At 34.0% G+C, this 27,826-nt stretch overlaps 2 protein-coding genes across 5 annotated transcripts; one reads left to right on the top strand and one right to left on the bottom strand.

Annotated features, from left to right (window-relative positions):
* The first annotated feature begins 15,269 nt into the window (after positions 1 to 15,269).
* On the top strand, positions 15,270 to 21,938 carry LOC145960379 (protein maelstrom 2-like). 3 transcript variants are annotated; one of them, XM_083079785.1, is made up of 10 exons: positions 15,273 to 15,778; positions 16,116 to 16,320; positions 16,755 to 17,135; positions 17,305 to 17,474; positions 17,546 to 17,779; positions 17,907 to 18,137; positions 18,200 to 18,239; positions 18,370 to 18,441; positions 18,538 to 18,597; positions 18,688 to 21,938. In XM_083079785.1, exons 1-10 carry the CDS (start codon positions 15,641 to 15,643, stop codon positions 18,702 to 18,704), a joined length of 1,548 nt encoding a protein of 515 aa, XP_082935911.1. In that variant the 5' UTR covers positions 15,273 to 15,640; the 3' UTR covers positions 18,705 to 21,938. The 3 variants fall into 3 exon arrangements, with proteins under 3 accessions (XP_082935910.1, XP_082935911.1, XP_082935913.1); XM_083079787.1 differs by having other exon boundaries at positions 15,634 to 15,774; XM_083079784.1 differs by having other exon boundaries at positions 15,270 to 15,778; positions 18,538 to 18,775.
* On the bottom strand, positions 20,868 to 25,702 carry LOC145960380 (uncharacterized). Of its 2 annotated transcripts, none has more exons than XM_083079788.1 (4): positions 25,639 to 25,702; positions 23,380 to 23,811; positions 22,038 to 22,278; positions 20,868 to 21,543 (listed from the first exon to the last, which is right to left on the bottom strand). In XM_083079788.1, exons 1-4 carry the CDS (start codon positions 25,648 to 25,650, stop codon positions 21,404 to 21,406), a joined length of 825 nt encoding a protein of 274 aa, XP_082935914.1. In that variant the 5' UTR covers positions 25,651 to 25,702; the 3' UTR covers positions 20,868 to 21,403. The 2 variants fall into 2 exon arrangements, with proteins under 2 accessions (XP_082935914.1, XP_082935915.1); XM_083079789.1 differs by having other exon boundaries at positions 20,868 to 21,540.
* Positions 25,703 to 27,826: the final 2,124 nt, after the last annotated feature.

Raw genomic sequence — 27,826 nt, 5'->3', positions numbered from 1 at the left:
TAGTGTAATAAGGCCTCCAAAATATGGCAATTGTACTGTGTCCGAAGATTCGTCGTCACCGATTTTCATTTCTATTAGTGACCTTAAAGCTGCTTACAGCGATAAACGAGAGGGCATGAGTGCCGTATATCAGCGAAAAATCAAAGAAAAACTCGACAGTATATTGGATGAGTGGGAGGCAGACGATATAATCGAATATAGTTTAGAGCATAATTATGCCCTTTCCCCAATCCTTGATTGTATTATCTATTACGTGACAGGTTTTACATTTTAATAACATTTTTCTGCGATATCTATTTTCTTTCTCTAAATTACGTAGGTTTGTACTATCCTAACACCGCTTGCTTTACTGCCCTAATCTTCCATTGCTTTTTGTCATAGCTTATTCAGCTTGTTTTTATATATTGTTGAAGTAAAAATAATATTTTTTTTCTTCAGGGGCTGGAGGTTTGTGTTAAAAATGATGTACTAAACTGTTTACATTATGTTGGCAGGTTACCTATGCAAACAAATCCTTAAAAAATACAAATCCTGCACGAGGTGTGAAGAAGGTGTGAGATTCAAGTCCGATTGTGTATCCTCAGTGTCACAATTGGTCCAAATGAAATCCCACGGTGGTCTGATTCACGCTAATCATCATTTCTTCAACCTAATTCGACATATAGAAGCGTCATTTGCGAAATATTCTTCTTGTGTTGACGTCTTCGACTTTACGCTTGACGATGTGCTTGAAAAACTCATACGTTTACATTTCCTTGCAAACAACACGCCTCTGACATCCTGTCCTATGCCATCGTTTATCTCCGTTTACGAATGAGGCAAAACGCTCATCAAGAAAACAAAAAATTGAAAAAAGAATTTGTCATAAAAAAAAAGTTGTCTAAATTGACAAATCAATAAAATGTTTTCGTCATTGAAAAAAATGCCCCAACATGTTTCTTTCTTATCTCGATATATTGTCCTAAAGCTTTTAAAAATACCTTTCCTAATTTAAAACACCTATTAAAAGAAAAATAATAATAATAAAAAAAAAGTACAAATATAAAACTATTGATTTACACCTGCAAGAAGATAAAATAATATTAACTAGTGCTATCTGTCACTTCCCCCACCCGACACATGGGAAAGATCGCCATGTTGAGAAAACCTATCGCAATGACTCCAACGGCCGCTAAGTAAATTAAAAACGTTTTCAATAAGAGGCCCACCCCAAACGCCTGAGTTTCCACACCTGTATATATGACCGTGGTCGTGACGTGCCGGCTGACGCGACGCGAGACGCGCTCAGTGGAAACTCGGTCTAAGAATCAGTATTTCATTGATCTCTAATAGAAACGCTTCTTTTTGTTACTTTATCTTATATCTCATTAATTATAGTAAGTGGAAGTAAAATTTCATCGCAAAATCAGTAATCGTTAGTTCGTTTGTTTACCGCTACGGTGCGCTATTTTTCTCGTACTTAAGTTTTAGTCATGAGGATTATATAAAGCTTGCAAAAGACGACAGATAAAACTAAAAGTATCACTTTGATTTAATTTCTGATACAATCTCAATAGAGGAATATCAGATATTAAATCGATTTTATAAGTCGGACATGTCCGGCGGATAAACGAAAATGATCTGTTCATTATATATTAAAGATGTAAAATAAATCATCATCTATTTAACATTCAAGTTCTAATATGCATGTAAATATAAATAAAATTTTTAATTTTATACGAAGTAGAAAAATTAATTTTAAATTTAGACGGGCCATCAGAGATAAACGCGGATGGTAGTGCGTAATTTCAACGAGAATTAAGTTCTCGTTGAAACTTATTTGTGTGCACGGGGTACAAATCTTCTTGGTACGATACCAAGCAAATTTTAAATAATTCTCAATTCGAGAAATTATTTAATTATTATCCCTCTTCTCCCCCCTGTAGTGTTGTAGGCGAGAAAAATATCGGGCCGAAAGTCGCTGAATCGGGAATCGAACCCGAGTCTTTCGCTTGCCGAGCGATTGCTCTTATCACTGAGCTATTCAGACCCTTCAACTCGATACTTCTCGGTCGCCTACAAATATATATTAAATTAGGAAATAACGCCATCTTCTGCCGGCGTAAATTTTAAAATAACTATAAGAAATTAGGCTCTGTATATTAAAACATAAACTTTAAATTTAGACGGGCCATCAGAGCTAAACGCGGATGGTAGTGCGTAATTTCAACGAGAATTACGTTCTCGTTGAAACTTATTTGTGTGCACGGGGCATAAATTTTCTTGGTACGATACCAAGTAAATTTTAAATAATTCTCAATTCGAGAAATTATTTAATTATTATCCCTTTTTTCCCCCCTGTAGTGTTGTAGGCGAGAAAAATATCGGGCCGAAAGTCGCTGAATCGGGAATCGAACCCGAATCTTTCGCTTGCCGAGCGACTGCTCTTACCACTGAGCTATTCAGACCCTTCAACTCGATACTTCTCGGTCGCCTACAAATATACAGGGTGATCCAGAACAAACGTTTGTCTTTAAAAAAATAAATTGTCGAGTCTATTCTAAGACGATTTTCCCTTTACCAAAATTGTCTACGAGGCTTAGTTTTTAAATTATTAAATAAAATAGTTTGCGAATTACGGAACGAGTACAAGAGGTAGACAGGCACGGCGCAACTCACCGTCCGATACAGGCGATCATGTGGGGCGCTCGACGCGATCAGCTGATTGCTGCACACGATGAATGTAACAATCAGTGTGTGTGTGTGTGTGGTGTATTTATGCACGCGTATCCACACATGCACCGTACTCTCTCTCTTTCTCTCTCTCTCTCTCTCTCTCCCTCTTTCTCTCTCACTCTCTCACTCACTCACTCACTCACTTATTCTTACCTTAATAATGAGATTCTTCATACTGCTGATAAATAGCAGTGCCCAGTGTGTTGCACGATAATAATCGTCGTCGACGAGACGTCGTTTCTTCAACACGCAGTCTGACACATCGTCAAATAAGCGAAGTTTTTTCTTTCATCACTTTCGACACTTTTACAAATTTACTTGCGCACTTAATCACTCACGATTGATAAAAGGAGGAATTTACCAACGGTTACGGTACGAATTTAATAAACGGTTAACGCATTTAATTATTAATTACACACTCGATTAAAGAAACGCGTTAACAGAACGAGATACTCGATGCAAAGCGCGCGACGCGACGACCGACGACAAGCAGGTCAGGTTAGTACTAGCGCCTCTAGCGCTGCCAAACATAAACGCATTAACCGTTTATTAAATTCGTACCGTAACCGTTGGTAAATTCCTCCTTTTTTCAATCGTGAGTGATTAAGTGCGCGAGTAAATTTGTAAAAGTGTCGAAAGTGATGAAAGAAAAAACTTCGCTTATTTGACGATGTGTCAGACTGCGTGTTGAAGAAACGACGTCTCGTCGACGACGATTATTATCGTGCAACACACTGGGCACTGCTATTTATCAGCAGTATGAAGAATCTCATTATTAAGGTAAGAATAAGTGAGTGAGTGAGTGAGTGAGAGAGAAAGAGGGAGAGAGAGAGAGAGAGAGAGAGAAAGAGAGAGAGTACGGTGCATGTGTGGATACGCGTGCATAAATACACCACACACACACACACACACACACACACACTGATTGTTACACTCATCGTGTGCAGCAATCAGCTGATCCCGTCGAGCGCCCCACATGATCGCCTGTATCGGACGGTGAGTTGCGCCGTCCCTGTCTACCTCTTGTACTCGTTCCGTAATTCGCAAACTATTTTATTTAATAATTTAAAAACTAAGCCTCGTAGACAATTTTGGTAAAGGGAAAATCGTCTTAGAATAGACACGACAATTTATCTTTTTAAAGACAAACGTTTGTTCTGGATCACCCTGTATATTAAATTAGGAAATAACGCCATCTTCCGCCGGCATGAATTTTAAAAAAACTATAAGAAATTAGACTCTGTATATTAAAACATAAACTTTAAATTTAGACGGGCCATCAGAGCTAAACGCGGATGGTAGTGCGTAATTTCAACGAGAATTAAGTTCTCGTTGAAACTTATTTGTGTGCACGGGGCACAAATTTTCTTGGTACGATACCAAGTAAATTTTAAATAATTCTCAATTCGAGAAATTATTTAATTATTATCCCTCTTTTCTCCCCTGTAGTGTTGTAGACGAGAAAAATATCGGGCCAAAAGTCGCTGAATCGGGAATCGAACCCGAGTCTTTCGCTTGCCGGGCGACTGCTCTTACCACTGAGCTATTCAGACCCTTCAACTCGATACTTCTCGGTCGCCTACAAATATATATTAAATTAGGAAATAACGCCATCTTCCGCCGGCGTGAATTTTAAAATAACTATAAGAAATTAAGCTCTGTATATTAAAACATAAACTTTAAATTTAGTCGGGCCATCAGAGCTAAACGCGATAAATAGATAAATTAATATTACTAATTAAAACAGTCAATATTACTAATTCTTTTAGTGAAATATTATTGATTTACAGTACTATAATAACTTATAACTGCATATCAACTGTATATCAGTAACTCTGTTTACTGTTTTCAGTGATAATATACTAATTCATTTTTAGAGAGTGTTTATGAATGCATTCTTTATTAATTCCATAAATACCAAACGTTTAACGAATAAAAGAAAAAAATTTATTTTAAACGTATTTTAAACATTTTTTAAACGTTTTTTTATTAGAAAAGAAACGTATCTCTCGACGTTCTTCAAGTGAACATTTTAATCAATCAGAAACATTTTCAAGAGTCGGTTATAAAACGTTTCGAAGAAACATTTGTGAAACGTTTTTGAAACAAATATGTGCTACCTGGGACTATAATTATTAGTGAGATGTAAGATAAAGTAACAACAAATAATATTTACAATTATTAGAGAAAATAATTAATAAAAAACATAATTTGTTTAGATAAAAATTGTTTAATGCATTTTATTTATTTTTTTAAAAATAATTACATTAACAAGAGCTACCATAATTTTACGAAATACAATTATGTATAATAAATTTAGATAGCTTTAGTTTTAATTTAAAAATTAAAGGTTTTTTATTTTCTAATATAATAATTAACATCAGGGTGTCCCATTTTAAATAATACGCTCAAATATCTTCGAAACGGTGCGTTAAATAAAAAAAATTTCAAACAAAGGTTGTATGGCTTGAAGGGGGCCATCAGATGGTGGCAATGACGACCTTGAAGAGTCATTTGAAGGTCACGTAAAGATCAACGTCAATTTCTTAAATGGAACCCCTATTTTTTATTGCATATTCTTATAGCTTATCTTGAGAGCTTTCCAAAACACTACAATAAAATATTTTTCCCTCAAGTACTTTTTGAGTTATAAGGCTTGAAATCATTTCTTAATTTTACATAAACCGTAAAATATCTTGTAAAATATTCATTTTTCGATTATCTTACCTTAATACTTTTATGCACAAAATAATGAAAGGAATCGATTGGTGTAAAGAAAACACATAGTTATTTTTAAGAAAAAATATGTAATTGTTAATTGCAAATTACATATTTTTTCTTCGAAACAACCAATTGATTCCTCTCATTATTTTGTACATAAAAGTATTAAGGTAAGATAATCGAAAAATGAATATTTTACAAGATATTTTACGGTTTATGTCAAAGAAATGATTTCAAGCCTTATAACTCAAAAAGTACTTGAGGGAAAAATATTTTATTATAGTGTTTTGGAAAGCCCTCAAGATAAGCTACAAGAATATGCAATAAAAAATAGGGGGTTCCATTTAAGAAATTGACGGCGACCTTCAAATGACTCTCCAAGGTCAAATCATTGCCACCATCTGATGGCCTCCTTCAAGCCATACAACTTTTGTTTGAAACATTTTTTTATTTAACGCACCGTTTCAGAGATATTTGAGCGTATTATTTAAAATGGGACAACCTGTATATTATAAATTATGTAAAAAAGTTTTATCATCAAAGAAAATCTTTTTAGTATTAAATTTTTGTTAATTATAGAGATATTTAGAATTTATTAAAAGTTTTTAATAAAAATTTAAATTTTGTGTAAAAGTTTTTAAAATGCTAAAAATAAAATATTAAATACTACAAATTTTCAATATATTCTCAAAATACTAGGTGAGAATTTTAAATAATACTTAGAAATTACATTTTTACTTTATGTAAAGAGAAATGTGTACATATCTATCATACATCCATAACCGACGTCTAATGGACATCCATGATGGATTTACAAACGACATCTACCGTGGAGATAATATGGATTTTTATTATAGCGTTTTCGACTTGTCGAGTTCAATCGCTCCGGGGTAGTTTACTAGACGTTATTGACCGATCACAGCCATTCTTTTGAAGAATATAACCATATATTCTTCAGAAGAATGACTATAATTGGTCAATAACGTCTAGTAAACTACCCCAGAGCGATTGAACCCGACAAGTCGAAAATGCTATTAAAGATCCATTGAACATCCACCGTGGAGATAGAGGTCGCATGGAGGTATGGAGGTTATATGGACCTCCAATGAATGTCATGTTCCGTGTGGATAGTAATTCTCTAGATTTCCGCTTTTTCGTCACCAAGTTTCATGGCGAAATAGTTCACGTGAAAGGTTTCATATTTTCGCGATTCGGAAAGTTACATTGATTGATAGCGCGAAATCGTACATGATTATAAAGGTCACGTGACATTTTTCATGTTTCCGCCATAAGGAAAGATAGGGATCCAAAGAAAGATAGGGATGTATGTGAGAGGAGGTCGGACGTGTCTTTACGCCCATTTGATCAACGAGCGACAGAATCCATCCGTGGCAACGGCATTGACGCATATCCTGTGGAGAGAGCATTCACACATTTTTCAGCTTAACGAATAATTGCTAGAAAACAATATTCGCAGACTAGAAAAATATGTGAGGCGCAAGTGGCTGGATCGGGAATCGAACCCGAGTCTTTCGCTTTCCGGGCAACTGCTCTAGACCACTGAGCTATCCAGACCTCACACCTAATGCTGCTTTTTAACACAATGATATGCGACTCCAGAGCGATGTTGGTATCTCACTCGATGGATGCAATGCCGATTGCCACGGAGGATTCCTGAAAGGTCGCTCGCTGACCAAATAAGTGCCGGTGAAGGTATTCGCGTGCATGCTGGCTTCCGACTGGCCTTCCGTATGAAACGGCACCGATGAGCACAACGCCGTAGAGTGACCACATCCCCCAAGATCCCTCTAGTATATACTAAAATCCCCACTGTACCAAATAGCAGTGGCGGATGGACCCTAAGATAGGGCCGGGGCAGGCCTCCAGCAAAAGTTACATGATCGCTGCCCTGTTCTTAATAAGGCTCATATTAAATTTTAAAGAAAAACTGAATATTATTTATGCAAACTAATAATGACAAGGCAAACGAACCACACGCGTTGATGGTCGACGCAAAACACAAAAAATATATAATAATTCAAAGATGTATTAAATTACAAACATAATAATGTTTTAGCGAAAGAAAGAATAAACAGTCGCAATAATCAATACATAAATAAACGCAAACGTTTCGATTCTCTCCGGATCCTTTTCAATGCTATAAGGTATTTCAAAAAAACCGCAATAACACTAGAATCATAATGCAATGTCACGCTCGGAGTCATCAAAAAAATTGCTAACATACATGAGGTTACAGTCGAATCAAAATTTAAAATTTAAGTAACGAAAATGAAAATTTTACAATCGAAATAAATAATACATAACAAAATAAACAAGAATTTCGCAAATATAAATTTAGCGCCGCTGTGGCAATGCCTGCGAGTCCGCATGCTACTCACCTGTGCTCCCAAACACAGATCGGAGCTGAGTAAAAAAGATGGAGAAAAAGCAAAATGTTGTCGGTATAAATCAGGCGATGATAGCACAAAAAAATCCGCCTCGCAACCGAGATTAAAGCGTCTTATTTTGGAATTAATAATCGATCCAAATAGATGAAAAGCCAGGATCTGAAAAATTAAAACAGGCAGAGCAACACGCATTCCCACAACCAAAAACCAAGCAAAACAAAAACCAGTATAAGCAAAAAAGTCATAAAAAATAAAAATAATGTGAAAAGTATAAGAAAATTGATAAAGCGCAATACATACGAGCAACAAATTATGCAAGGAAAGCGAGGCAAAAGCAAGCATATCACAAAAGATCGGTGACAGAAAGCGAACGATGTATCGCAGGCGAAACGTACTAAGCCGAGCGAAAAGAAGCATTAGGCATACCGATAGAAAGGAGGAAGAGGGGGGGCAGAAATTCGGGCACGGAGCGAGAAAAGAACGTAGCCCATAATTATTTGGAAGGAAAAGATTTTATAATAGGAAGATAGGCTTTGTCTAAATTGATAGTGTCATTTTGCACGTTCAAACTATTTTTTTGCAGCGTAATGTGAATCATTTCAGAAATGATTCTCCTTAAAAACGAAGGATCTTCATCTAAAATTCTCACTTCATCCCAACTAAATTCATGTCCCTCTAGCCTGTGTTGAGAGACAACAGAAAGGGATGCAAAGGGTCTATTAATGTTTGATTTGTGCTCCTTGACTCTGGTGGTAAGCTGTCTGCTGGTCTGCCCCACATAAGATGCTGTACAATTTTCACAACAGATTTTATAAACCACATTAGAATGATTTATTGCTGGTAAAGGATCCTTGTAAACTTTAATAAAACGATTTAATTTATTTAAAACCACAAATGCTAACGATTTGTTCAAATTCGCGGCAATATCTTTGAACAGTTTAGAGACACCATCAATAAATGGAATTACAAAAAAGGAACGAGAGGAAGAAGGAGGAGAAGGGGGAGAGGGGGGAACGATATTACTACATATGAGAGATTTGATTCTATGTGTAACAGTAGTGAAAATAAATTTTGCCGGATAACCGTTCATAAGTAGTGTATCAAAAATAAATTTAAAATTCTTTTCGTGATAACGAGGGTGAGATAATTTAAAGATTTTGTCAGTGAGTCCAATGATGACACCCTTTTTATGCGCTAATGGGTGTTGCGAAAAGAAATTTAAAAAGCGACCTGAAAAAGTAGGTTTTCTATATCAGTCGAATTCGATATGATTATTGTTAATGATAATAGACACATCTAAAAAATTAAGGCAATATTATCAGCAATTTCAATCGTGAATTGAAGTCTTTCATGAAATGAATTAAAAATTTGTAATGTGAGATCTGAAAAGGAGAAGGGAGCAATTAAAGCAATATCGTCCACGTATCTGAAATAGAAAGGAAGATGGAAAGGAAGGCGTGCAATAGCTTTTTCTTCTAGATCCTGTAAGACTAAATCCGCGCATATAGGAGAAAGCGGGGACCCCATAGGAGTACCAAAAATCTGTTTGTATATGATCCCATTAAACTTGAAAAAAGTGGAATTCAAAACTAATCTTAGCCCAATTAAAAATTCATGATATGGAATCTTGATTTTATTTTGCAACAAGTGCCATCGCTTAGCAACTACACCAATAATAAGATCTATTGGAACGTTCGTGAAAAGAGACACTACGTCGAGCGAAATGAGTCTTAAATTATCTTCCACGTATAAATTGTTTAATTTGTCAACCAATTCATAGCTGTTGCATATGTGGCTCTTGGCATGCGGTAAATTATCATATAAACAATTATGGAGAAAAGTCGCAAATTTATGGAGAGGACTGTTGATGGATGAAACAATGATTCTTAACGGACAATTGACTTTGTGAATTTTCGGTAAACCATAAGCTCGTGACAAAACTCCATCGCTAGTCAAAAGTGATCTCTTAGTAATAGAAGAAATATAGTCTTTCTGCTTCCACCTCGCATTATTTATGCATTTAATAAGAAAAAATACAAGGAATATTGTAATAATGTATCTGTATCCTATAGATATAAATAGATCAAATATAAATAAAAAACCAAAAAACAATAAATATTCATGCATAAATAAACAAAAATATTCACGTATTTGCTGCAGCTAATTCAAAAAAGGGTGTGCGTTACCTCTCCGCTGATGTTATATGATTGCAGGCACTTAACAGATTCGCGTCCGAGCGAACCCTGCGAGACGAACATTTGACACTTGTAGGCATTTACACTACCACATAGTCGCGTGGTCTTTCCGAATTCATTTAGGGAAACTTAAAAACTGGGCCTTGTTAGGGTATCTTATTTGGTTCACTTACCTCATGGTGGAAGGAAAACAAGGTGTGCTCGTTAGAGGGGTTGAAATTCAGCATGTTCTGCGTAGACTGGGCCACTGAAATATATACTAACTGGAATGAGCGCTGGCGTACAAAACCATTGTCTTCGTGCGTGACGAGAGAGAGGTCCCAAGTTCCTCGGTTATCTTTGTCTAACTTACATTGTGGTCAAGAGTGGGGAGGATAGCATACAGTCCAAGCAAAAAGTCATAACATCAGAACACTGAAATATATAAGTTACAGTGTAGCTAATAAAGACTAATAATTTTGATTCAGACTGTATTAAACAAGGATAGAGCGATACGAGAGACACCTTGATATGCTCTCTCTCGTCACGCACCGACAGGCCCAGCGCTCATTCCAGTTAGTATACAGAGTTTTCGAAAAGTCCGAAAACGGTCGAATATCTAAAAAATAAAGCAGAGAAAAATGTTTCAAATAAAAGTTGTTTGGTTTAAAGAGAGTTATAAAATGGTGGCAATGGTTTGACCTTGAATAGTCGCTGGAAGGTCACATGAAGGTCACCTTGAATTTTTCAAATGGAACATCCTATATATTTTTGCACATTCTTGTAGCTCATCTCAGGAGCTTTCCAAAACACTATAATTACGTTAGTTTTCATTAAGTACTTTCCGAGTTATGAGGCTTGAAATAATTTCTTAATTTTACATAAACCGTAAAATATCTTGTAAAATATTCATTTTTCGATTATCTTACCTTAATACTTTTATGTACAAAATAATGAGAAGAATCAATTGGTGTAAAGAAAACACATAATTGTTTAAAAAAAAAAATGTAATTTGCAATTAACAATTACATTTTTTTTTCGAAACAATTATGTGTTTTCTTTACACCAATTGATTCCTCTCATTATTTTGGACATAAAAGTATTAAGGTAAGATAATCGAAAAAAATGAATATTTTACAAGATATTTTACGTTTTATGTAAAATTAAGAAATTATTTCAAGCCTCATAACTCGGAAAGTACTTAATGAAAACTAACTTAATTATAGTGTTTTGGAAAGCTCCCGAGATGAGCTACAAGAATGTGCAAAAATATATAGGGTATTCCATTTAAAAAATTCAAGGTGACCTTCATGTGACCTTCCAGCGACTATTCAAGGTCAAACCATTGCCACCATTTTATAGCTCTCTTTAAACCAAACAACTTTTATCTGAAACATTTTTCTCTAAAATGCTTTATTTTTTAGATATTCAACCGTTTCCGGACTTTTCGAAAACCTTGTACATTTCAGTGGACTGGGCCAAGGAAGCGCCATATTGGATATATAGATATACTTCATATACTTCTTAATTCTATTGGCCAATAAATCAATATGTTCCTGCTTGGCCCAACGCACTCATTGGTTATTACAGAAGGATGTGCAAGAGCACATCTTGTTTTCCTTCCACCATGGCGCAATTCGTCGTGTAACGGCGCTATTGGCCGCGCATCCGCATACGGGCCTGAGCACAAAGATGTTGTAACTGTTTCCGACAAAGTCGTATGCGTAAGTCGGAGACGTTTGTCAACGCACAAGGATTTTACGTAAACGTAGGCCGTATCTTGTATTGCATGTTATGCGATACCTACGTTTACGTAAAATCCTTGTGCGTTGACCACGGTCTTACATACAGGTCTGGAAACTCCGGTGGTGGGGGAGGTCTCACTTAGTGTGTCCGTTTTTCGGGAGTTCACAGCTTGCCTGCTAGGTTCGCTGCGATCTAGAAGTTGCATTTAGACGTATGTTAGAGAGAGAATGACTACTGCCGTCTATCTCTGTCTCTCTCGCTCGTATTGCGACTTCTAGTCGAAAAACGGACACACTAAGTGAGACCTCCCCCACCACTAAAAAAGGCCTGAGTTTCCAGACCTGTATGTAAGACCGTGGCGTTGACTAACGTCTCCAACTTAGGGTGCAGTCCTACGTAGAAGAAAAAGCGGAACGGAAAAGCGGAACAGAAAAGAAGTATAGTGGGGGTAACCAATCAGAACGTTTCTCCAAAAGACATCATACCTAGCGTTCTCGTATGTATGTACATACCTAGCATATCTAGTCTTTCTTATTCATAAATAAAATTTATAAATTTATTTTTATATAAAATAATAATGTCATCGGTAAATTTTTTTATTATAATATAAAATATATGTGTGCGTGTGTTTTATTTTCAGATATATATATTAAATTTATTGTTTGTAACAATTTATTACACTTAACATTAGGTGAAAATATATTAGGTTAACATTAAATTAGGTGAAAATATATTATTCTGAATAAAATATTTGTTACAATATAAAATGTAATTTTATCATTGTTTCATATAAATAGTTTAGTTTAATTTTATATTTTCACAAAATATAAAAACATAACAAAATTACACTAAAATAATATATTTCTCTTGTTAAATTTATATTATTATAAAGTTCTTTATTTCATTCCGCTTTTATATGACTGGGTTCCCCATGGAATATATTTTACGCAAAAACGGAAAAAATTCTAACCTAAAAACAATAATTCTGAATTAGCTTTGTTTTTTCGTAAATTATATTCCATTGGAATTTTCCATTTATTATAAAAAGATATTTTTTTACAAAATTGATTATTCTTGTTAACTATAATTCATAAAAAATAATTTTTTACTCTTACTTATTTCCGCTTTTTCCGGTACATGAGAAACCCGGTTATTTAAAATCGGAACAGATATGTCTTTTGGAGAAACGTTCTGATTGGTTACCCCCACTATACTTCTTTTCCGTTCCGCTTTTTCTTCTACGTGGGACTGAACCCGTATTCGTACTTGCAGCACGCTCTCATAAAATGGAACGCTGTTGATAGCATGCTTTATGACGTAACGATTACAGCGCTGGCAGTGAATTTTGGAACACAGCCATGATTGGTTTCTATTTTCAGATCCGGCCAATCAATGTTAAATTGCATCGGAAAATCTAATAATGTTATCCAACTGTTGAGTCTGCTGAATGCGGCTACTCTTTTCTCTGTTCACACTTTGTTGTAAAAAAATAAAGAATTTATTGAAAATAAATAGAGACGTATATACACCTCTAAAAGCATTTAAGATATTTCTCTTTGTTTCGTTACATTTTTTGGGGTCATACAATGGCCGCATTCAGCGGACTCAACCGCTAAATAGCAATCGAATATGATTGGTTTCTACTTTCAGGTCCGACCAATCAGCGTCGAATTACATCGGAAAATCTAGTAATGTTGCTCAACTGTTGAGTCCGCTGAATGTGGCCAATCATAATGGCCGCATTCAGCAGACTCAACAGTTGAGCAACATTACTAGATTTTCCGAAGTAATTCGACGCTGATTGGTCGGACCTGAAAGTAGAAACCAATCATGTTCGATTGCTACTTAGCGGTTGAGTCCGCTGAATGCGGTCAATAATATCGCTTAGCTCATCACGTATTCTCAAATATTGGCTGCGTTCAGCAGGAAAAACTGCTTTGCAACTGTTGTAAAATTCGTGAATCTGATTGGTGTATGCTCTTAGATTCAGTCAAAATTAAGAGCATACACCAATCAGGCTCACGAATTTTACAACAGTTGCAAAGCAGCTTTTTCTGCTGAACGCAGCCATTTATGCTGAGGAAGCGGGTGTCGGATGTCGCATCACAATTGGTCGGTGAGACGCAGTGAACTCTATACTATACTGGAATGTGCACTGCCGTAGAAAACGGGACGAGCGAGAGGGAAAAGTGAAACAATACGTGTCCTTTTCTATCGTCGTACTCTTCGAGCTGAAAACATTGACTACGTTCAGTGCATATGTGTTGAGTTGAGTGATGATTAGTGTTGAAAGAGGTATACATGTGCGTACATGTATGAAGTACACAGATTTCTAATATAACTAGACTGCTAATTCCCCATATTTTGCTTATATAAAATGTCCTCACATTTTATGTACTAACGTGACTTATTCTGCACATGCGCAGATACCATCGATATAGATATATATCATATACTTAACCTAGCTTGCGTATGTATATACATATAAACATGCGTTATCGCAGAGCGCATGCGCAGAATAGAATACCTTTATATACCTATCTGTGATTTGTACATAAAATCGAAGCCGTCTTATATATAAGGAGTTAGCAGTCTAGTATACAGGGTGACCCATTTTAACTTAGGCAGCCAAATAACTCGAAAAATAAGCAAGATAGAGAAAAATGTTTTAGACAAAAGTTGTATGGTTTCGAGGGGGCCATAAGATGGTATCATTGGTTTGACCTTGAAGAGTCATTTAAAGGTCACGTGAAGATCACTTCAATTTTTTTAAATGGAATACCCTATATATTTTTGTACAGTCTTGTAGCTTATTTCGAGAGCTTTCCAAAACACTATAATTAAGTACCTTTCCGTTAAGTACTTTTTGAGTTATGATGCTTGAAATAATTTCTTAATTTTACATAAACCGTAAAATATCTTGTAAAATATTCATTTTTCGATTATCTTACCTTAATACTTTTATGTACAAAATAATGAGAGGAATCAATTGGTGTAAAGAAAACACATAGTTGTTTCGAAGAAAAAATATGGAATTGTTAATTGCAAATTACATATTTTTTCTTCGAAACAACTATGTGTTTTCTTTACACCAATTGATTCCTCTCATTATTTTGTACATAAAACTATTAAGGTAAGGTAATCGAAAAATGAATATTTTACAAGATATTTTACTGTTTATGTAAAATTAAGAAATTATTTCAAGCCTCATAACTCAAAAAGTACTTAACGAAAATGTACTTAATTATAGTGTTTTGGAAAGCTCTCGAGATGAGCTACAAGAATGTACAAAAATATATAGAATGTTCCATTTAAAAAAATTGAAGTGACCTTCACGTGACCTTCAAATGACTCTTCAAGGTCAAACCAATGATACCATCTTATGGCCCCCTCGAAACCATACAACTTTTGTCTAAAACATTTTTCTCTATCTTGCTTATTTTTCGAGTTATTTGGCTGCCTAAGTTAAAATGGGTCACCCTGTATATAGAAGTTTGTGATGAAGTAACGAAGCTAACGAAGATCATGTTTGTAACGAAGATCATATAAAATGATCGACCAATCAAAATTTACTAGACGGAGACAGAAATCGTTCCAAAGCAACCTGTCCTTTTCTTTCGATGTCCCGAGCGCTAACAAAGGCAGTGCACATTCCAGTATAGTATAGAGTTCACTGGTAAGACGAGAAGAGGAAGGAGAGGTCACCGAGATAACTTTACAGTAGGAGTTTTTGTTTCAATCTCGCGCCAATCGCGCGGTTATTCTGAGGATTGTGATTTAACCTAACTTAATTTAATTGTAATTCTGTTGCGTTTAAACGTGAAAGAAGTAGAAGAAGGTTTTGGTCGTTCTCTTGACTGCGTAAATCGGAAGAAAATGCCGAAAAACAAAGGCAGGAATGCGTTCTTCTTCTTTATGGTTGACTGGAGAAAGCGCGCGGAAGCGCAGGGTTGTAAATTTCCGAATGGATTCAAAGATGTTCAAGCAGATCCAGAATGTAACGAGGAGTGGCAAGTAATGTCTACAAGAAATTAATTAAATTTTTATTTGTATTAGGAACGTTACACGTTACCGGGAAATTATTCATCGTCTTGGAATATATAATGAAATAACAAGTTAATTTTAATTAATTTAATTACATTTCTATTGGAGTACAAAGAAAGAAAAAAAAAAGATTATTTGCCAGTATTCTATATTTCTGAAAAAAATTAATGTTTTTTTTCTCTGTAGAATAATGGTTTTATAATTATACAAATCTAGTAAAAATGTATTTCGCAAAAATTATGATGCGAAAATATGACTTTTACTTTCTTTATTTTGTGTAATAGATGTCAACCTTTTTATGTTGTAGAGTTTAACTAAACAAGAGAAAGGTCCATATGAAGCTATGGCAAAACAAGATAAAGTTGCAGCACAAATAAAAAACAAAGATAAGAAAACGAGCTATGGAGAATCAATAAGTATGATTGAACAAAAAGAAAAGGAAAAGTTGCAAGCCATTAAAAATATGAAAGAGAATATAAAATTTACTATTGACACAGCTATAAATCTTAATAGTATGTAATTTTATATATATATATATATATATATATATATATATATATATATTTTATATATTATATAAAATATGTATATATTGTAATGTATATATTTTATATATTATATAAAATATATACATACATATAAGATAGATTGATGAGATTTGAAAATAATGTGATATATATTCTTTCCTTTTTAATTTCAAAGATTGTTACTCTTGTTTTAAAGATATATAGATAAAAAAATAAAGTATATGTATAAAAGAATGAAATGTATAAAAAATATACTAAATAGTATAACATGATAATATGTGCAAGTTTTATATTTTTTTATTTTGAACATTTTCTAAATATAATTTTGAATAAACTTAATACAAACTACATATATTAATATTTAATGAATATATCAAATAATGAACTACTATATTAAAAAGTTTATTTTTTTGTTGCAGTTTTGCCACAATCGAAATTTTGCTTTATGCACGTTAACTATTTTTTTGCAATGATTGTTAACAACAATCTTGAATATTTCCCAGCTGAATATGCGTTAGGAATTTTTTCACTTGAAAATGGTATAGAAGATGTACATCATATAATTGTCAGTGCTAATATTCCATTGGGATATAAACGGGAAGCACTTGAAACAAGTCAAACCTCTCATAATATACCTATAGAATATCAAGGTGGAGAAACTGATTTTGCTATCATGTATATGAAATTGATTAATTTTTTAGAACCTAGGAAGGTTGTAAACAAATATCCTCCTATTTACACAACAAAAGATTGTAAAATAATGGTGCAATCTGTGATAGCAAAACTGAGTGATGCAGCACGTAAGTATACATTTGATCATTTTAATATATTTTAAGAATTTGCATACGCATATGCACACATAACGATATAAGAAAATGTGTGATGTATTGATTATATATATATCTTAACTTATATATAAATATACTTATTAATATATATTATTTAAATAAATTGCTTTTTCTATTCCAGAACAAGATAAAGATCAATTTCAGATTTATGAATTAGAAACATTGTTTATATATTTGGCAAATGAAGCTTACAAGAAAAGAAAAGATCGGGAAATAGAGTTTATTAACGCTTATGCTGGACACGTCTTTACATGTTATACCTATATTTTTGAAAAAGGCTTTGAATGTTCCGTAAGTAGTGTTTTATTGCTTTATATTTCACTGTATATTAAATTAATAACGATATTTCACAATGTATGTAGTTTCATAAATTTGTCGATGGAGGTTGCGAGTGGTGCAGTAAAGCCAGGCTACAGCAATGGGCATGGACATTGTGTGATGAATTTTGTAAACCATTAGGAGTGAATATGCGTCTAGGAATACATTACCCTGATAAATCTGATGTCTCCGACTTGACACATTCAGTCAACAATTTGAAAATTAGTGATGCTGGCCAATCTGTACCGGAATATAATACAGTATTATCTATGACAGGTGTAAGTATTAAAATATATCATGTAGGGATTTATACATATGTATATATGTTTTTTTATTTTTTTATAAAATTTCAAATTATACATAACACTTTTATTATCATTCATCATCATTAATATGTATTGATAGGTAAGTGAACATCATAGGTTGAAAGTATCTAGTAGGACATATCAAGAAGAAATTCGTCGTCGGAATGAATCGAAACCAGTGGAAGTTATAGATTACAGCAAATTGGATAAATCTATTGATGAATCTATTAATGAATCTGTTGATAAACCTGTTGATAAATCTGTTGATAAACCTGATATGTCTGTCGACAAGCCTATTAATGAATGGAAGAAGAAACATGTGCCAAATTATGTATGTGTTCAATCTTTACATTAATTGAAATGTATTATTCACTAATTTCATATTATGTTTAGTTGGGTGAAAAACCACTGCGACCTCCAAATATCGAAAACTGTAAGTTAGACAATTCTAATTAAATATTCGAGCCATATTTTATCTTTTTTATTATTAATGTAATTATTATTTTATTGCATATAGTAGTTGTAAAATTATTTTATTTTACATATCTAATTATTTTTTTTAGCATATGTTATTGGTGCTTCTACCATGGAAGACTTTATTTCAATGGATGACGAACAGAGTTTTCCTCCTATTGGTAAATAAATATATAATATAACTATACATTTAACATTATATTTGAATATAATTTTTCATTTCACTAATAAAAATTGATATATATCTGTATATACAGGTGGAAGAGGTGTGCCATGCAAATCTCGAACGACAATAAAGAAGCCACCTTTAGGCAAAGGTAATACTTTACTGTCATAAAATTCTTTACAATTAGATTAGACACAATATCCTTCACTCTATGCAAAAACTATACCTAATTTGTCTATAGGGCAAGGACATGCGTAAGACAGATTGTTGAAACCAGTTGTGTGAAACCAGTTGTTTTGGCTAATTATAAATATAATATTAAGGAAATATATCAGTCATATGATTTATTTTACAATGAACCAAAGAAATGACAATAAGGAGAAAAAAAAATATTATTTTAATCATAAATAGACAATTTTGTTTACATTATAAACTTTATGCATATATATAGAAGAATTAAGATTATAAAAATTTCTAGAATATTTTTTTGTTTCTAAAACATACATCTAGTTAATAAAAAATAATATTATCTCAGTTATAAAATAATTACTAAGATATCCAATAAATATAATGCAACATTTCAATATATTATCATTAAATAATACTATTTTATAATCATTTAGATATAATAAATTTTATTTTTCTATTCATATAGATAAGAATTTTTTTTTATCAATTAATATCATTTATTGCTCTCTCTATATTAATAGTATTAATATCTATAACATTATTTTATAAGTTACTACTACTGCATAAGTAGTTTAAAAGATTGTGGAATTTGATTTCTCTTATAAAATGAATTTTCGTGATCTTTTGATATATTTATCTTTTGAGGAATGAAAAACAATAATATTTTTACTAATACTTAACACATTGAATTAAATCTGTTATAAATTAATTTCTGAATCAAAAACTTTAGTGATAATGTTATCGCTGACAAGATACTAGTAATAAGTAAATAAGTTTTTGTAATTTCTACGTTATTTGAATAATAATTAGAGTTCCTACTTTGAAAAATAGCGCGTTTCGATATCTTAAATTTCATTTTTGCATTTAAGAAAATTACTTCAATTTCACATCGATAATTTTGATATATTTCAAGAGTGCATTCAGAAATTTTATCCATTGAGTGAAGTAGCACTTGATTGATCAATCAGGGTAAAAAGGAGCAAAAATTTGTCGATCAATTAAATGCTACTAACTCTACTTTTATTCTGATTGGTCGATTTGGGCACCAGGTGAAGTGCACCCTTTCGATATTTCTAGAATCGCAATGTCGTTTGATTAGATTAAATTTTGAATCATCGGCAGTGATCAAACGCGCATTTTTCACAATTGTTTCCATATTATTACGTAAGAGTTTTATAAATTGTAACGTAAGAGTCAATCTATCAAGTGCAGAAAATGAGAGTAATCTTATAAAATGTTGAGTGCTCCTTGTATGTAATATGTTAAACATCGTTATTGTATTTCATTAAAGTAAGGATGCGACTAATTGATCCGCGATCATCGCCAGATATGTGCGTGCAAATCAACGCGTTTTATAATCATGTTGATTATATCTTCGAATGTAGATTATAACTGATGGATAACATTTTGTATATTGATTTTGCTATTAAAGATTATAATTGTAATAAGAACTAATATTCCTCGCATTACAATTATCACGTAATTATTTTTATTAATCTTGTATTTGAAAAATCATATTCTGTTTTGTAGAGAATTTTTCGAAGATTATTTTTGACATAAGATTATTATTATTAAAATTATTTTATTCCTAATAAAATTCTTGCAAATATTGCGAACATTATCCTACACGAAAGATTACATTGAAGATAGCTTTTTTCAAAGTTTACGTAATTTAGAAAATTTTGCTGTGCACAAACGTTTTTTCAATAAATATCATAGCAAAAATAAATAGTTGATGTAAACAAATATATAGTAACGGCGAAAAGATAATTATCTATGAAATATTAAATAGGTGTAAAAAGTAAAAATTGTGAAATTAAAATCGCGCGTTGCAAATTAATATATTATAATATTCTATTAATATCTTGCTCAAGTCTAAATCATTATCTTATAAACACTTTCCGCAGAAAATTAATTAAAACAAAGTAAAACATGTCTTTTCTTGCTATTTGAAAAGATATAATAGAAGAGATAATTTAAAAGATATATATAATAGATTGATTATAAAGACGATATATTGGAAAGACGAATTGGGGAGAGAACCATATGTGGAGTTGAGGTAGAAAGAAACTTTCAGGGATCGCTTTTAACGATCTCACTCTACTAGAGAGACAAAAGGCCCCTCAGTGGGCATCTAAAATTACCATACATGTGTTGGAATCCTTCTTTTCAATCCGACTCAGCTCGATCTTTTTTTATAGGTAAATCCAAGTAGCAAGTTTCGAGATAATATACTTGTGCTTAGTTTGTAATTTATTTTAGTAATTGTTAAATACAATAAATTTATAGCGTAATTGACTTGATCACCGACTCTCCCACTCCGCCACCAGGCGTTCACGCCGCGTACGGTACTTCATTCATATTTTACTACAAAGCTCATATAAATACGTAAATACATAACATAAGAGATTGATAATCGCTTAACGAAAAGTACAGAAGCGTATGTTTTACAGTACACAATTATATCATGTATACAAAAAAATATGTCGTATAATATATATATAAACACATACACACTCATGCATGCGTATGAAGTTACCCTAATTAGTCGTCGTGTAAATGTTAAATACGGGTGAAAGTGATCTGTGGATGCGCAGGTGATTGGGAGGAGGGGGTATATATGTGTGTGTTTTTATGTGTGTTGTATTGGGTGCGAATTATCGTATTCAGAATAAAAAAGCCGAGGGAGGTCCGTGACGGTTGTCTCCGTAAATGCGCGCATCATCCATATGTCGTTATTTTGGTAAGATAGCCCGTGTTGTGGACGATTATTTGCGATAAGAATTGCGCGGCGGCAAATATTGATTGCTGCCACTGTCTCCGCCGAAACCACCCCCTGATCCGCCGAAACCACCTCCGGATCCGCCGAAACCACCTCCAGGTCCGCCGAAGCCACCGCCTCTACCTGCTAAGAGATATAATATACGAAAAGTTAAGAATCTCTTTTTTATAAATATAAAAAATATGTATAGTGACATGTAATTGGACATTTTTCTAAGATTCTTTTAATTTAATATACAATCATTAATGTGTACAATCATTAATGTTTTAAATTCTGCGTGCATATTTTATATGGGAGTGTCCCGTTTGATCACGTTGCGATTGACCACAGCCAATTATATTGACCTGTACCTAGGGTAACCAGCAACGATTGACCAATCAAAGAGTTCTATTTTGAATTGGCCAATTGGCGACGTGGTCAATCGGGTGTCACCTATTTATATATATATTATTAGAATTATTTTGTAACTTTTTAGAACAGATGACTTTTTTAGAAAAGATAATATACGTCTTAAAACCAGAGAGGTTCATAATTATTAATGTAATTTCATATGATTTTATAATTTTGCATGCGTATATTGTATCCAATGTTTAGCTGTTTTGTATTAAAAATATACCGACCTCCTTGATAACCGCCGCCATAGCCTCCAGCGCGAGGATATTGAGCCTGCCCTTCATATTGAACTTCCGCGTTATATCCGTTTACATCGTCAGCTGTATATCGGACGATCTGCGTCCTCGAGTCTGGCAATAAAACTTTGTATTCTCCTTGAACGACGTTACCATCGCTACTCTCGCGTTGAGAATAATCATTGCCGCTCGGCGGATCGATGACTTCGTATTGGAAGCTGTACGGCTGTGGCTAAGTGAAAATAACACGTGACAATACGTAATAGACTAGCTATCATCGCATACATGACAAGTGGCGATAAAGAATAGTGAAACAAAAGTACCCATACAGCACAGACCGTTGTTGTTACATTGCAGCAATATTGCGATATTGCTGCAATGTAACAACAATAGTCTATACTGTATGGATAATAACCCTAACAGCACATGTAGATACTGAGAATGTTCGAAGAATATCGCAAAAGTACAATGCATATATTCTCAGAACATTCGAGATACATACTACGATATACTAAGTATATATTAAGAATGCCCTAATGTCCGCCTATTTTGGTTAATAGTAAATACTGAGAATATCTTGTAATATAATTCATATATGTAATAGAAATACTTTTAATAAATGCAGTAAACACACTATTTCTCATTTTAATTTTAAATAATCTTTTTAGTATTCTGAATCCCAACAAGGAATCCAGAACAACTAAACTACTAAACAAATGAAAAATTTTAAATTAAGTCAGTTTAATATAAATTAATATAAATTAATATAAAATTACTATAAAAAAAAAGTTTAATATAAATCAAACTGACTAAAAAGAAAAAAGAAGAAACTTTGGAACTCAAGTTAGTACCAGTCCTTTATATCCATTTCACCGAAAATTAAGTACGAGTTTGGTGGCGCGCGTAGCGGCAAAATGAGGAAACACATGCAATATTATAGAATATCCTGAAAATATACGAGAAAGAATATACTAATACGAGATATGCAAAGTATATTCTGAGAATATATGAAAAATAATATGCAACAAGAGATGTTATGAGATTATTCTCAGTATATTACATCTGTAACGTATATTTACAGTATGAGTATAGAATATTCGAATGATATCATGTGCTGTTAGGGAAACGAAAGCAAAATGATGGAAACAAAACACCTTTTTTCTGACATTCACATCGTTCCCTCTATCTTTCTAAATTTTGAGCACGTGCAAATAAGTAAATCTCAAAAGTCAAAAGAGAGAGAGAAATTATTTTCTTTCATTGTCTCTCATGTGAAATAGAGATGTACAGTTCAATTCTCCGGAACTCTCCGAAAATATGTAAATAATCTTACCCTCTCACTATCGCGCCCACCATATCCATATCCTCCTTGGAATCCTCCAACACCACGATCCTGGTATCCACCGCTGCCACTGTCACCGAATTGCGGTTGTCTGTAGGACGATGGCTGTCCACCGAAAGCACTCGGTCTGCCGAAAGTATCGCCGCCGCTCCCAGGTGGGCCGTAAGTCTGGCTCCCGGGTGGGCTGTAAGCCTGGCTCCCGGGTGGGCCGTAAGCCTGGCTGGGTCTTGTTCTACTGATGCCGCCGAAACCGGCGTCACCTGCAAATCCTCCGCCGCCGCCTCCGCCACCGCCACCGAATCCGCCACTACCCGGTCGACTGTATTGATATCCTCCACCGCCTCCTGCAGCACCCCCCGGCAGGAGACCCGCCAGAACATCGCTGCCGATGCACGACAGCACCAGGACGACCAGCTTGGCCAACTGCAATCAGAAAGCGTTTCTGTAGTTTTGCAACAAACGGCGAGTGACAATTCGGCATAACAAAATAAATCATGAATTATAATGAAGAAATTAAATCGATTAATCCGGATAAGTTTGGATCGATTGATTTTATCGATCGATTGAATCGATGATTGTGGTACTTTCGATGATGAATTCGTAAGAAAATGTTTACACGATCAAAGTAAAGTATATATTTTATTTTTTAGTTATTCGCTGAATATTGTAAAATTATTAAAAATGAGTATTATTAATCGCATCATTAAAAAAATAGGAGACGCGCAATAGATTTGTCTTTTGGTTTCAATCTTGACATTTTTTATTCTCAGGAAGAATGTGTGTGTGTGTGTGTGTGTGTGTGAACCGTCTCGATGGATCATCACGAAAGAAATGTCCGACACGCGAGAAATGACGGTGTCCGCTGTGATAATCGTGTGCTACTGAGGGAAAGTGGGGCACAATCGGACATCTCTCCGTTAAGTATAGTTATATGTTCGTCATCGCGTATGCAGGGAAGATTCAGCCGCTATCGACACGGAATCTCTGGTTCTGATTACGTTATTATATGTCTCTCGCGATAGAAAAATCAAGTATTTCATCACATATTATTACCGTTTACACGAACGTGTTAAGAAACGGCTCTTTCTCCAACAGCACGCCTGCATGTCTGAAAGAAGTCGTAAAGACTTCTAAAGAGGCATCTAATTCTTTTCAAACGTCTCTCAAGACGTCGTTTAAGTGCGTTGCTGTCGGATCGATTCTTAAAGCGAGCATCTCTCTACATATGTGGCAATTTTTTCACCCGATTATTGAATTTTTTAAAAATAAACATTGGCTTTTACCGCAATGTTTATTGCGGTATGCGAGAAAAGATGGAACTTGTATATACATATGATCGGAATAAATTGCAACATTTGTCACAAACGTCGCACCTTTCACGATTGCGACGCGTTGTCACCGATTCAGGTATTCATCGCCGCCACAATGGAAGATAATTACAAATTCTGTTGCATATGTACGTTATACAGCACAAGCGTTATAGAGGACTTTAGATTAGCGATCACACTGTTGCAACTTATTCTCATTACAACTACTTCCATCTTCTCCCATCAAGCAAACTTAAAAGCTATCTGTGCAAGGTAATTATAATTGCTCTTGCTTATTCATGAAGATATAATCTGTTCGCAAAAGAACAATGCAACTTATAATAATTTATAAATTAAGTATTCTTTTTTTCAATGATCGATTGCGTATACAAAGCGCTCCTAATCAATCATATTTTTGTTTACGTTATATGTATTATAAAAATAGAAAAATTACAATTATTAAATCATTTCATCACATATTAAAATTTATCAACGGATAATTAACATGACATTCACGAATTAAAATTAAAATTCTACCAACAGCGAGAGACACGCTATAAGAGAAAATATATACTATAATATAAAACGCCTCATTTCGATGGCCTTTTGATTCTTTTCAACCGAAATAATTTAAGAGAATATTATTTTTTCATTTTTCTTAAATTTTAAGTAACATATGCATGTACAAAGATTTAAGATGAGAAATGATGAAAATAAATAATATAATAATAATGAAAAATAATATAAAAAAAAATCTTAATAAATAAATTCAAATAAAAATTACTAGCGAACATGAGTGGCTCAAGATTTCAGAATTCATTTTGTTAGCAATATTTAAGATTATTGAATTAGTTGCAATGCGTGTTATCCGACGGCTACAATTTTTGTAGCTGAGAGGGTTAAAGCGACCCAACATCGTGTACGATACTATCTGATGGCCTACCTGGCTATTCATATTGCTGTAGAACTGAAGACGCGAAGTGAACTGAGAAGATGATCCTCCGGGGAGTTTATATACTGCGCAGACCCTTTGTTACAGTTTATCTTTCGTGCTGCATATATATCCATGTATTAACTGGCATGTATTAGAATGACCGACCGCTCTGTGGGAGGGTGTGGGAGGTGGAGAGGTGCGCATCTTCCCTTCACTCCGTATGATGCATTATGGGAAGAGATAGCCCGTTGATGACTGAAATGGCTTTAAAATTTTAATTGGATCTACGCACGTGACTTCGGTTTCTCGATCGGGGCATCCACGGCACGAGAGAACGCTTACGTCCGGGAGCACCGCGTACAAATCAATTGCCGATGTGCCAAGGTTAAAAAAAAAATCGAACGAATCTCATCTCCTTCGCGCATGAACGAATATTAAGTAAAGTTAACGAGATATGGTACTTTAAAATATTATTTACTTCGATTCTATAGAATAAATTAATTTGTAGCGTTTAAAGAAAAGCTAGAATATATTTAATTATATATATATTATATTTGTTATTTAATTATATTTATTTTAATTATAATATTTATGTCTTTTTGTATTTTTGTTAGAAGGTTTAGATGTTAAAAGAATATCAGATGATTATTAAATGATTATTACTAGACGATATTTGATGTTTGACATTTGGGAGAAGATTTTAATTTTTTTCTATGAATATTACATACATTGTATGTAATTGAATTTTCACATAATATGAAAAAATTATATTACTTTTATATCGAAATATATCATGTATCAATCGATTGATACAGATCAGTTGGGCGAGGAAAAAGTGACGGGCTAGTGAAAGGTTTGATACGTCTTAAATTTGCAATTATGATTACTTGAGCGTTGTCTTATGCGCGTACAGAAAAGATTTCGCAATATATATATATATATATATATATATATATATATATATATATGGATTAAATGAAATTGAGGTCAAAAAATTTGACATCCTTACATTTCCATAGTAATTGTTTTGTCGACGATGCCGTATTGCTAGACATAGCTTTGCTATATAAAGCGCGATGGGCGGAGATCTATATGTCAGTTTTAATAGATCTCTGGAAAATTTTCGGAAACATTATATACTCGAATGTACGAAATTGAGAGAATAATTAATTTTCCCCATCAGAAGATGATAGGGTGAAAAAGAGACATGTCCTCGCCACGCGAGCTAATCGAAACTATCGAAACTATCGCGAATCATCATCAGATGATTGAGTAATATCAGCCTCCGTCGGCGTGGACTTATTTTCACATCACGTAATAAAAAAAAATCCATGGAGCACGTGGCAACGAGCGAATTTGCGCGTGCGCGCGTAAGAATGCGGTTGCACACAGACGCTCTAGAAAAATTCGTTCTGATGCACCCTTTTCGGCTCCAGGAATCTCTACCTAGAATCTAAAAGGATCCCTGCTACTTTCCCGAAGACGACCTTCGAAATAAAAAAAAAATAAACTGCCTCGCGCGAGCAAACGGAGGCAAACGCTGATCTCATCCCCGGGCCGAAGTGTATCGAACCAATTACCGGGTTGTTGTGGCTGCCACGAATGAAAGGTGGATGTGAAGAAATCGGCCTGCCGGTAAATCTCTTGGATCACGGAGAGAGATGGTGGTGGATGGGACGCGCGAAGTAGTGGACGAAGTAGTGGAACATAAATCCGATCTAAAATCCGGTATACCGTCCTCGCCGTTAAGCTCTTCGATCTGCGGACGATATCGGAGCGGCGAGCATAAATCTCTCGACAGCTACGTCTTATGTAAACGTTTAACAAATTTACGAGTAATCCGACGTCACCCGAGCCGCGCGCGGAGTGACGTCTCAATACGCGTCTTCGCGATATCCCGCATGTATCTTTCGATTTGATCAAGCCTTCGGTGATATTGTCGACAAATTTGCCAGGATCTTTAAATCATTTCTGGAAACATTCTTTTCTTTCTAAATTGGTAGCTATTATCGTTTAATAACACATACAGTACTTAAAGATCTAGGATTGACGTAACCCGTCTAATGAAGTTTTTAAAAATCCAAAAAAAAAGATATTGTTTTTATACGTATAAAATTTATAGTAGCCCTCTCAAGAAGGATATTCAAAATTCATATAGACACACGATGAATGAGGTATTGAATATTCTAAAAATATG

The sequence above is a fragment of the Camponotus vicinus genome, unplaced genomic scaffold (assembly GCF_025532165.1).
Source record: "Camponotus vicinus isolate PSW18456_S1 unplaced genomic scaffold, iyCamVici1.0 SCAF_10, whole genome shotgun sequence".
Classification (NCBI taxonomy): Eukaryota; Metazoa; Arthropoda; class Insecta; order Hymenoptera; family Formicidae; genus Camponotus; species Camponotus vicinus.
The sequence above is the reverse complement of the archived record's forward strand: the minus strand, read 5'-3'. Positions and strand labels throughout refer to the sequence as shown.

Coding starts and splice junctions, on each gene's coding strand:
- LOC145960379 (XM_083079784.1), top strand. CDS start 15,641: ATGCCGAAAAACAAAGGCAGGAATGCGTTCTTCTTCTTTATGGTTGAC. Junction 17,475..17,545: donor AAAAAGGCTTTGAATGTTCC/GTAAGTAGTGTT, acceptor CAATGTATGTAG/TTTCATAAATTTGTCGATGG. Junction 18,138..18,199: donor AGAAACATGTGCCAAATTAT/GTATGTGTTCAA, acceptor TATTATGTTTAG/TTGGGTGAAAAACCACTGCG.
- LOC145960380 (XM_083079788.1), bottom strand. Junction 22,279..23,379: donor GTGGGCGCGATAGTGAGAGG/GTAAGATTATTT, acceptor ATTTTCACTTAG/CCACAGCCGTACAGCTTCCA. Junction 21,544..22,037: donor TGGCGGCGGTTATCAAGGAG/GTCGGTATATTT, acceptor TATATCTCTTAG/CAGGTAGAGGCGGTGGCTTC.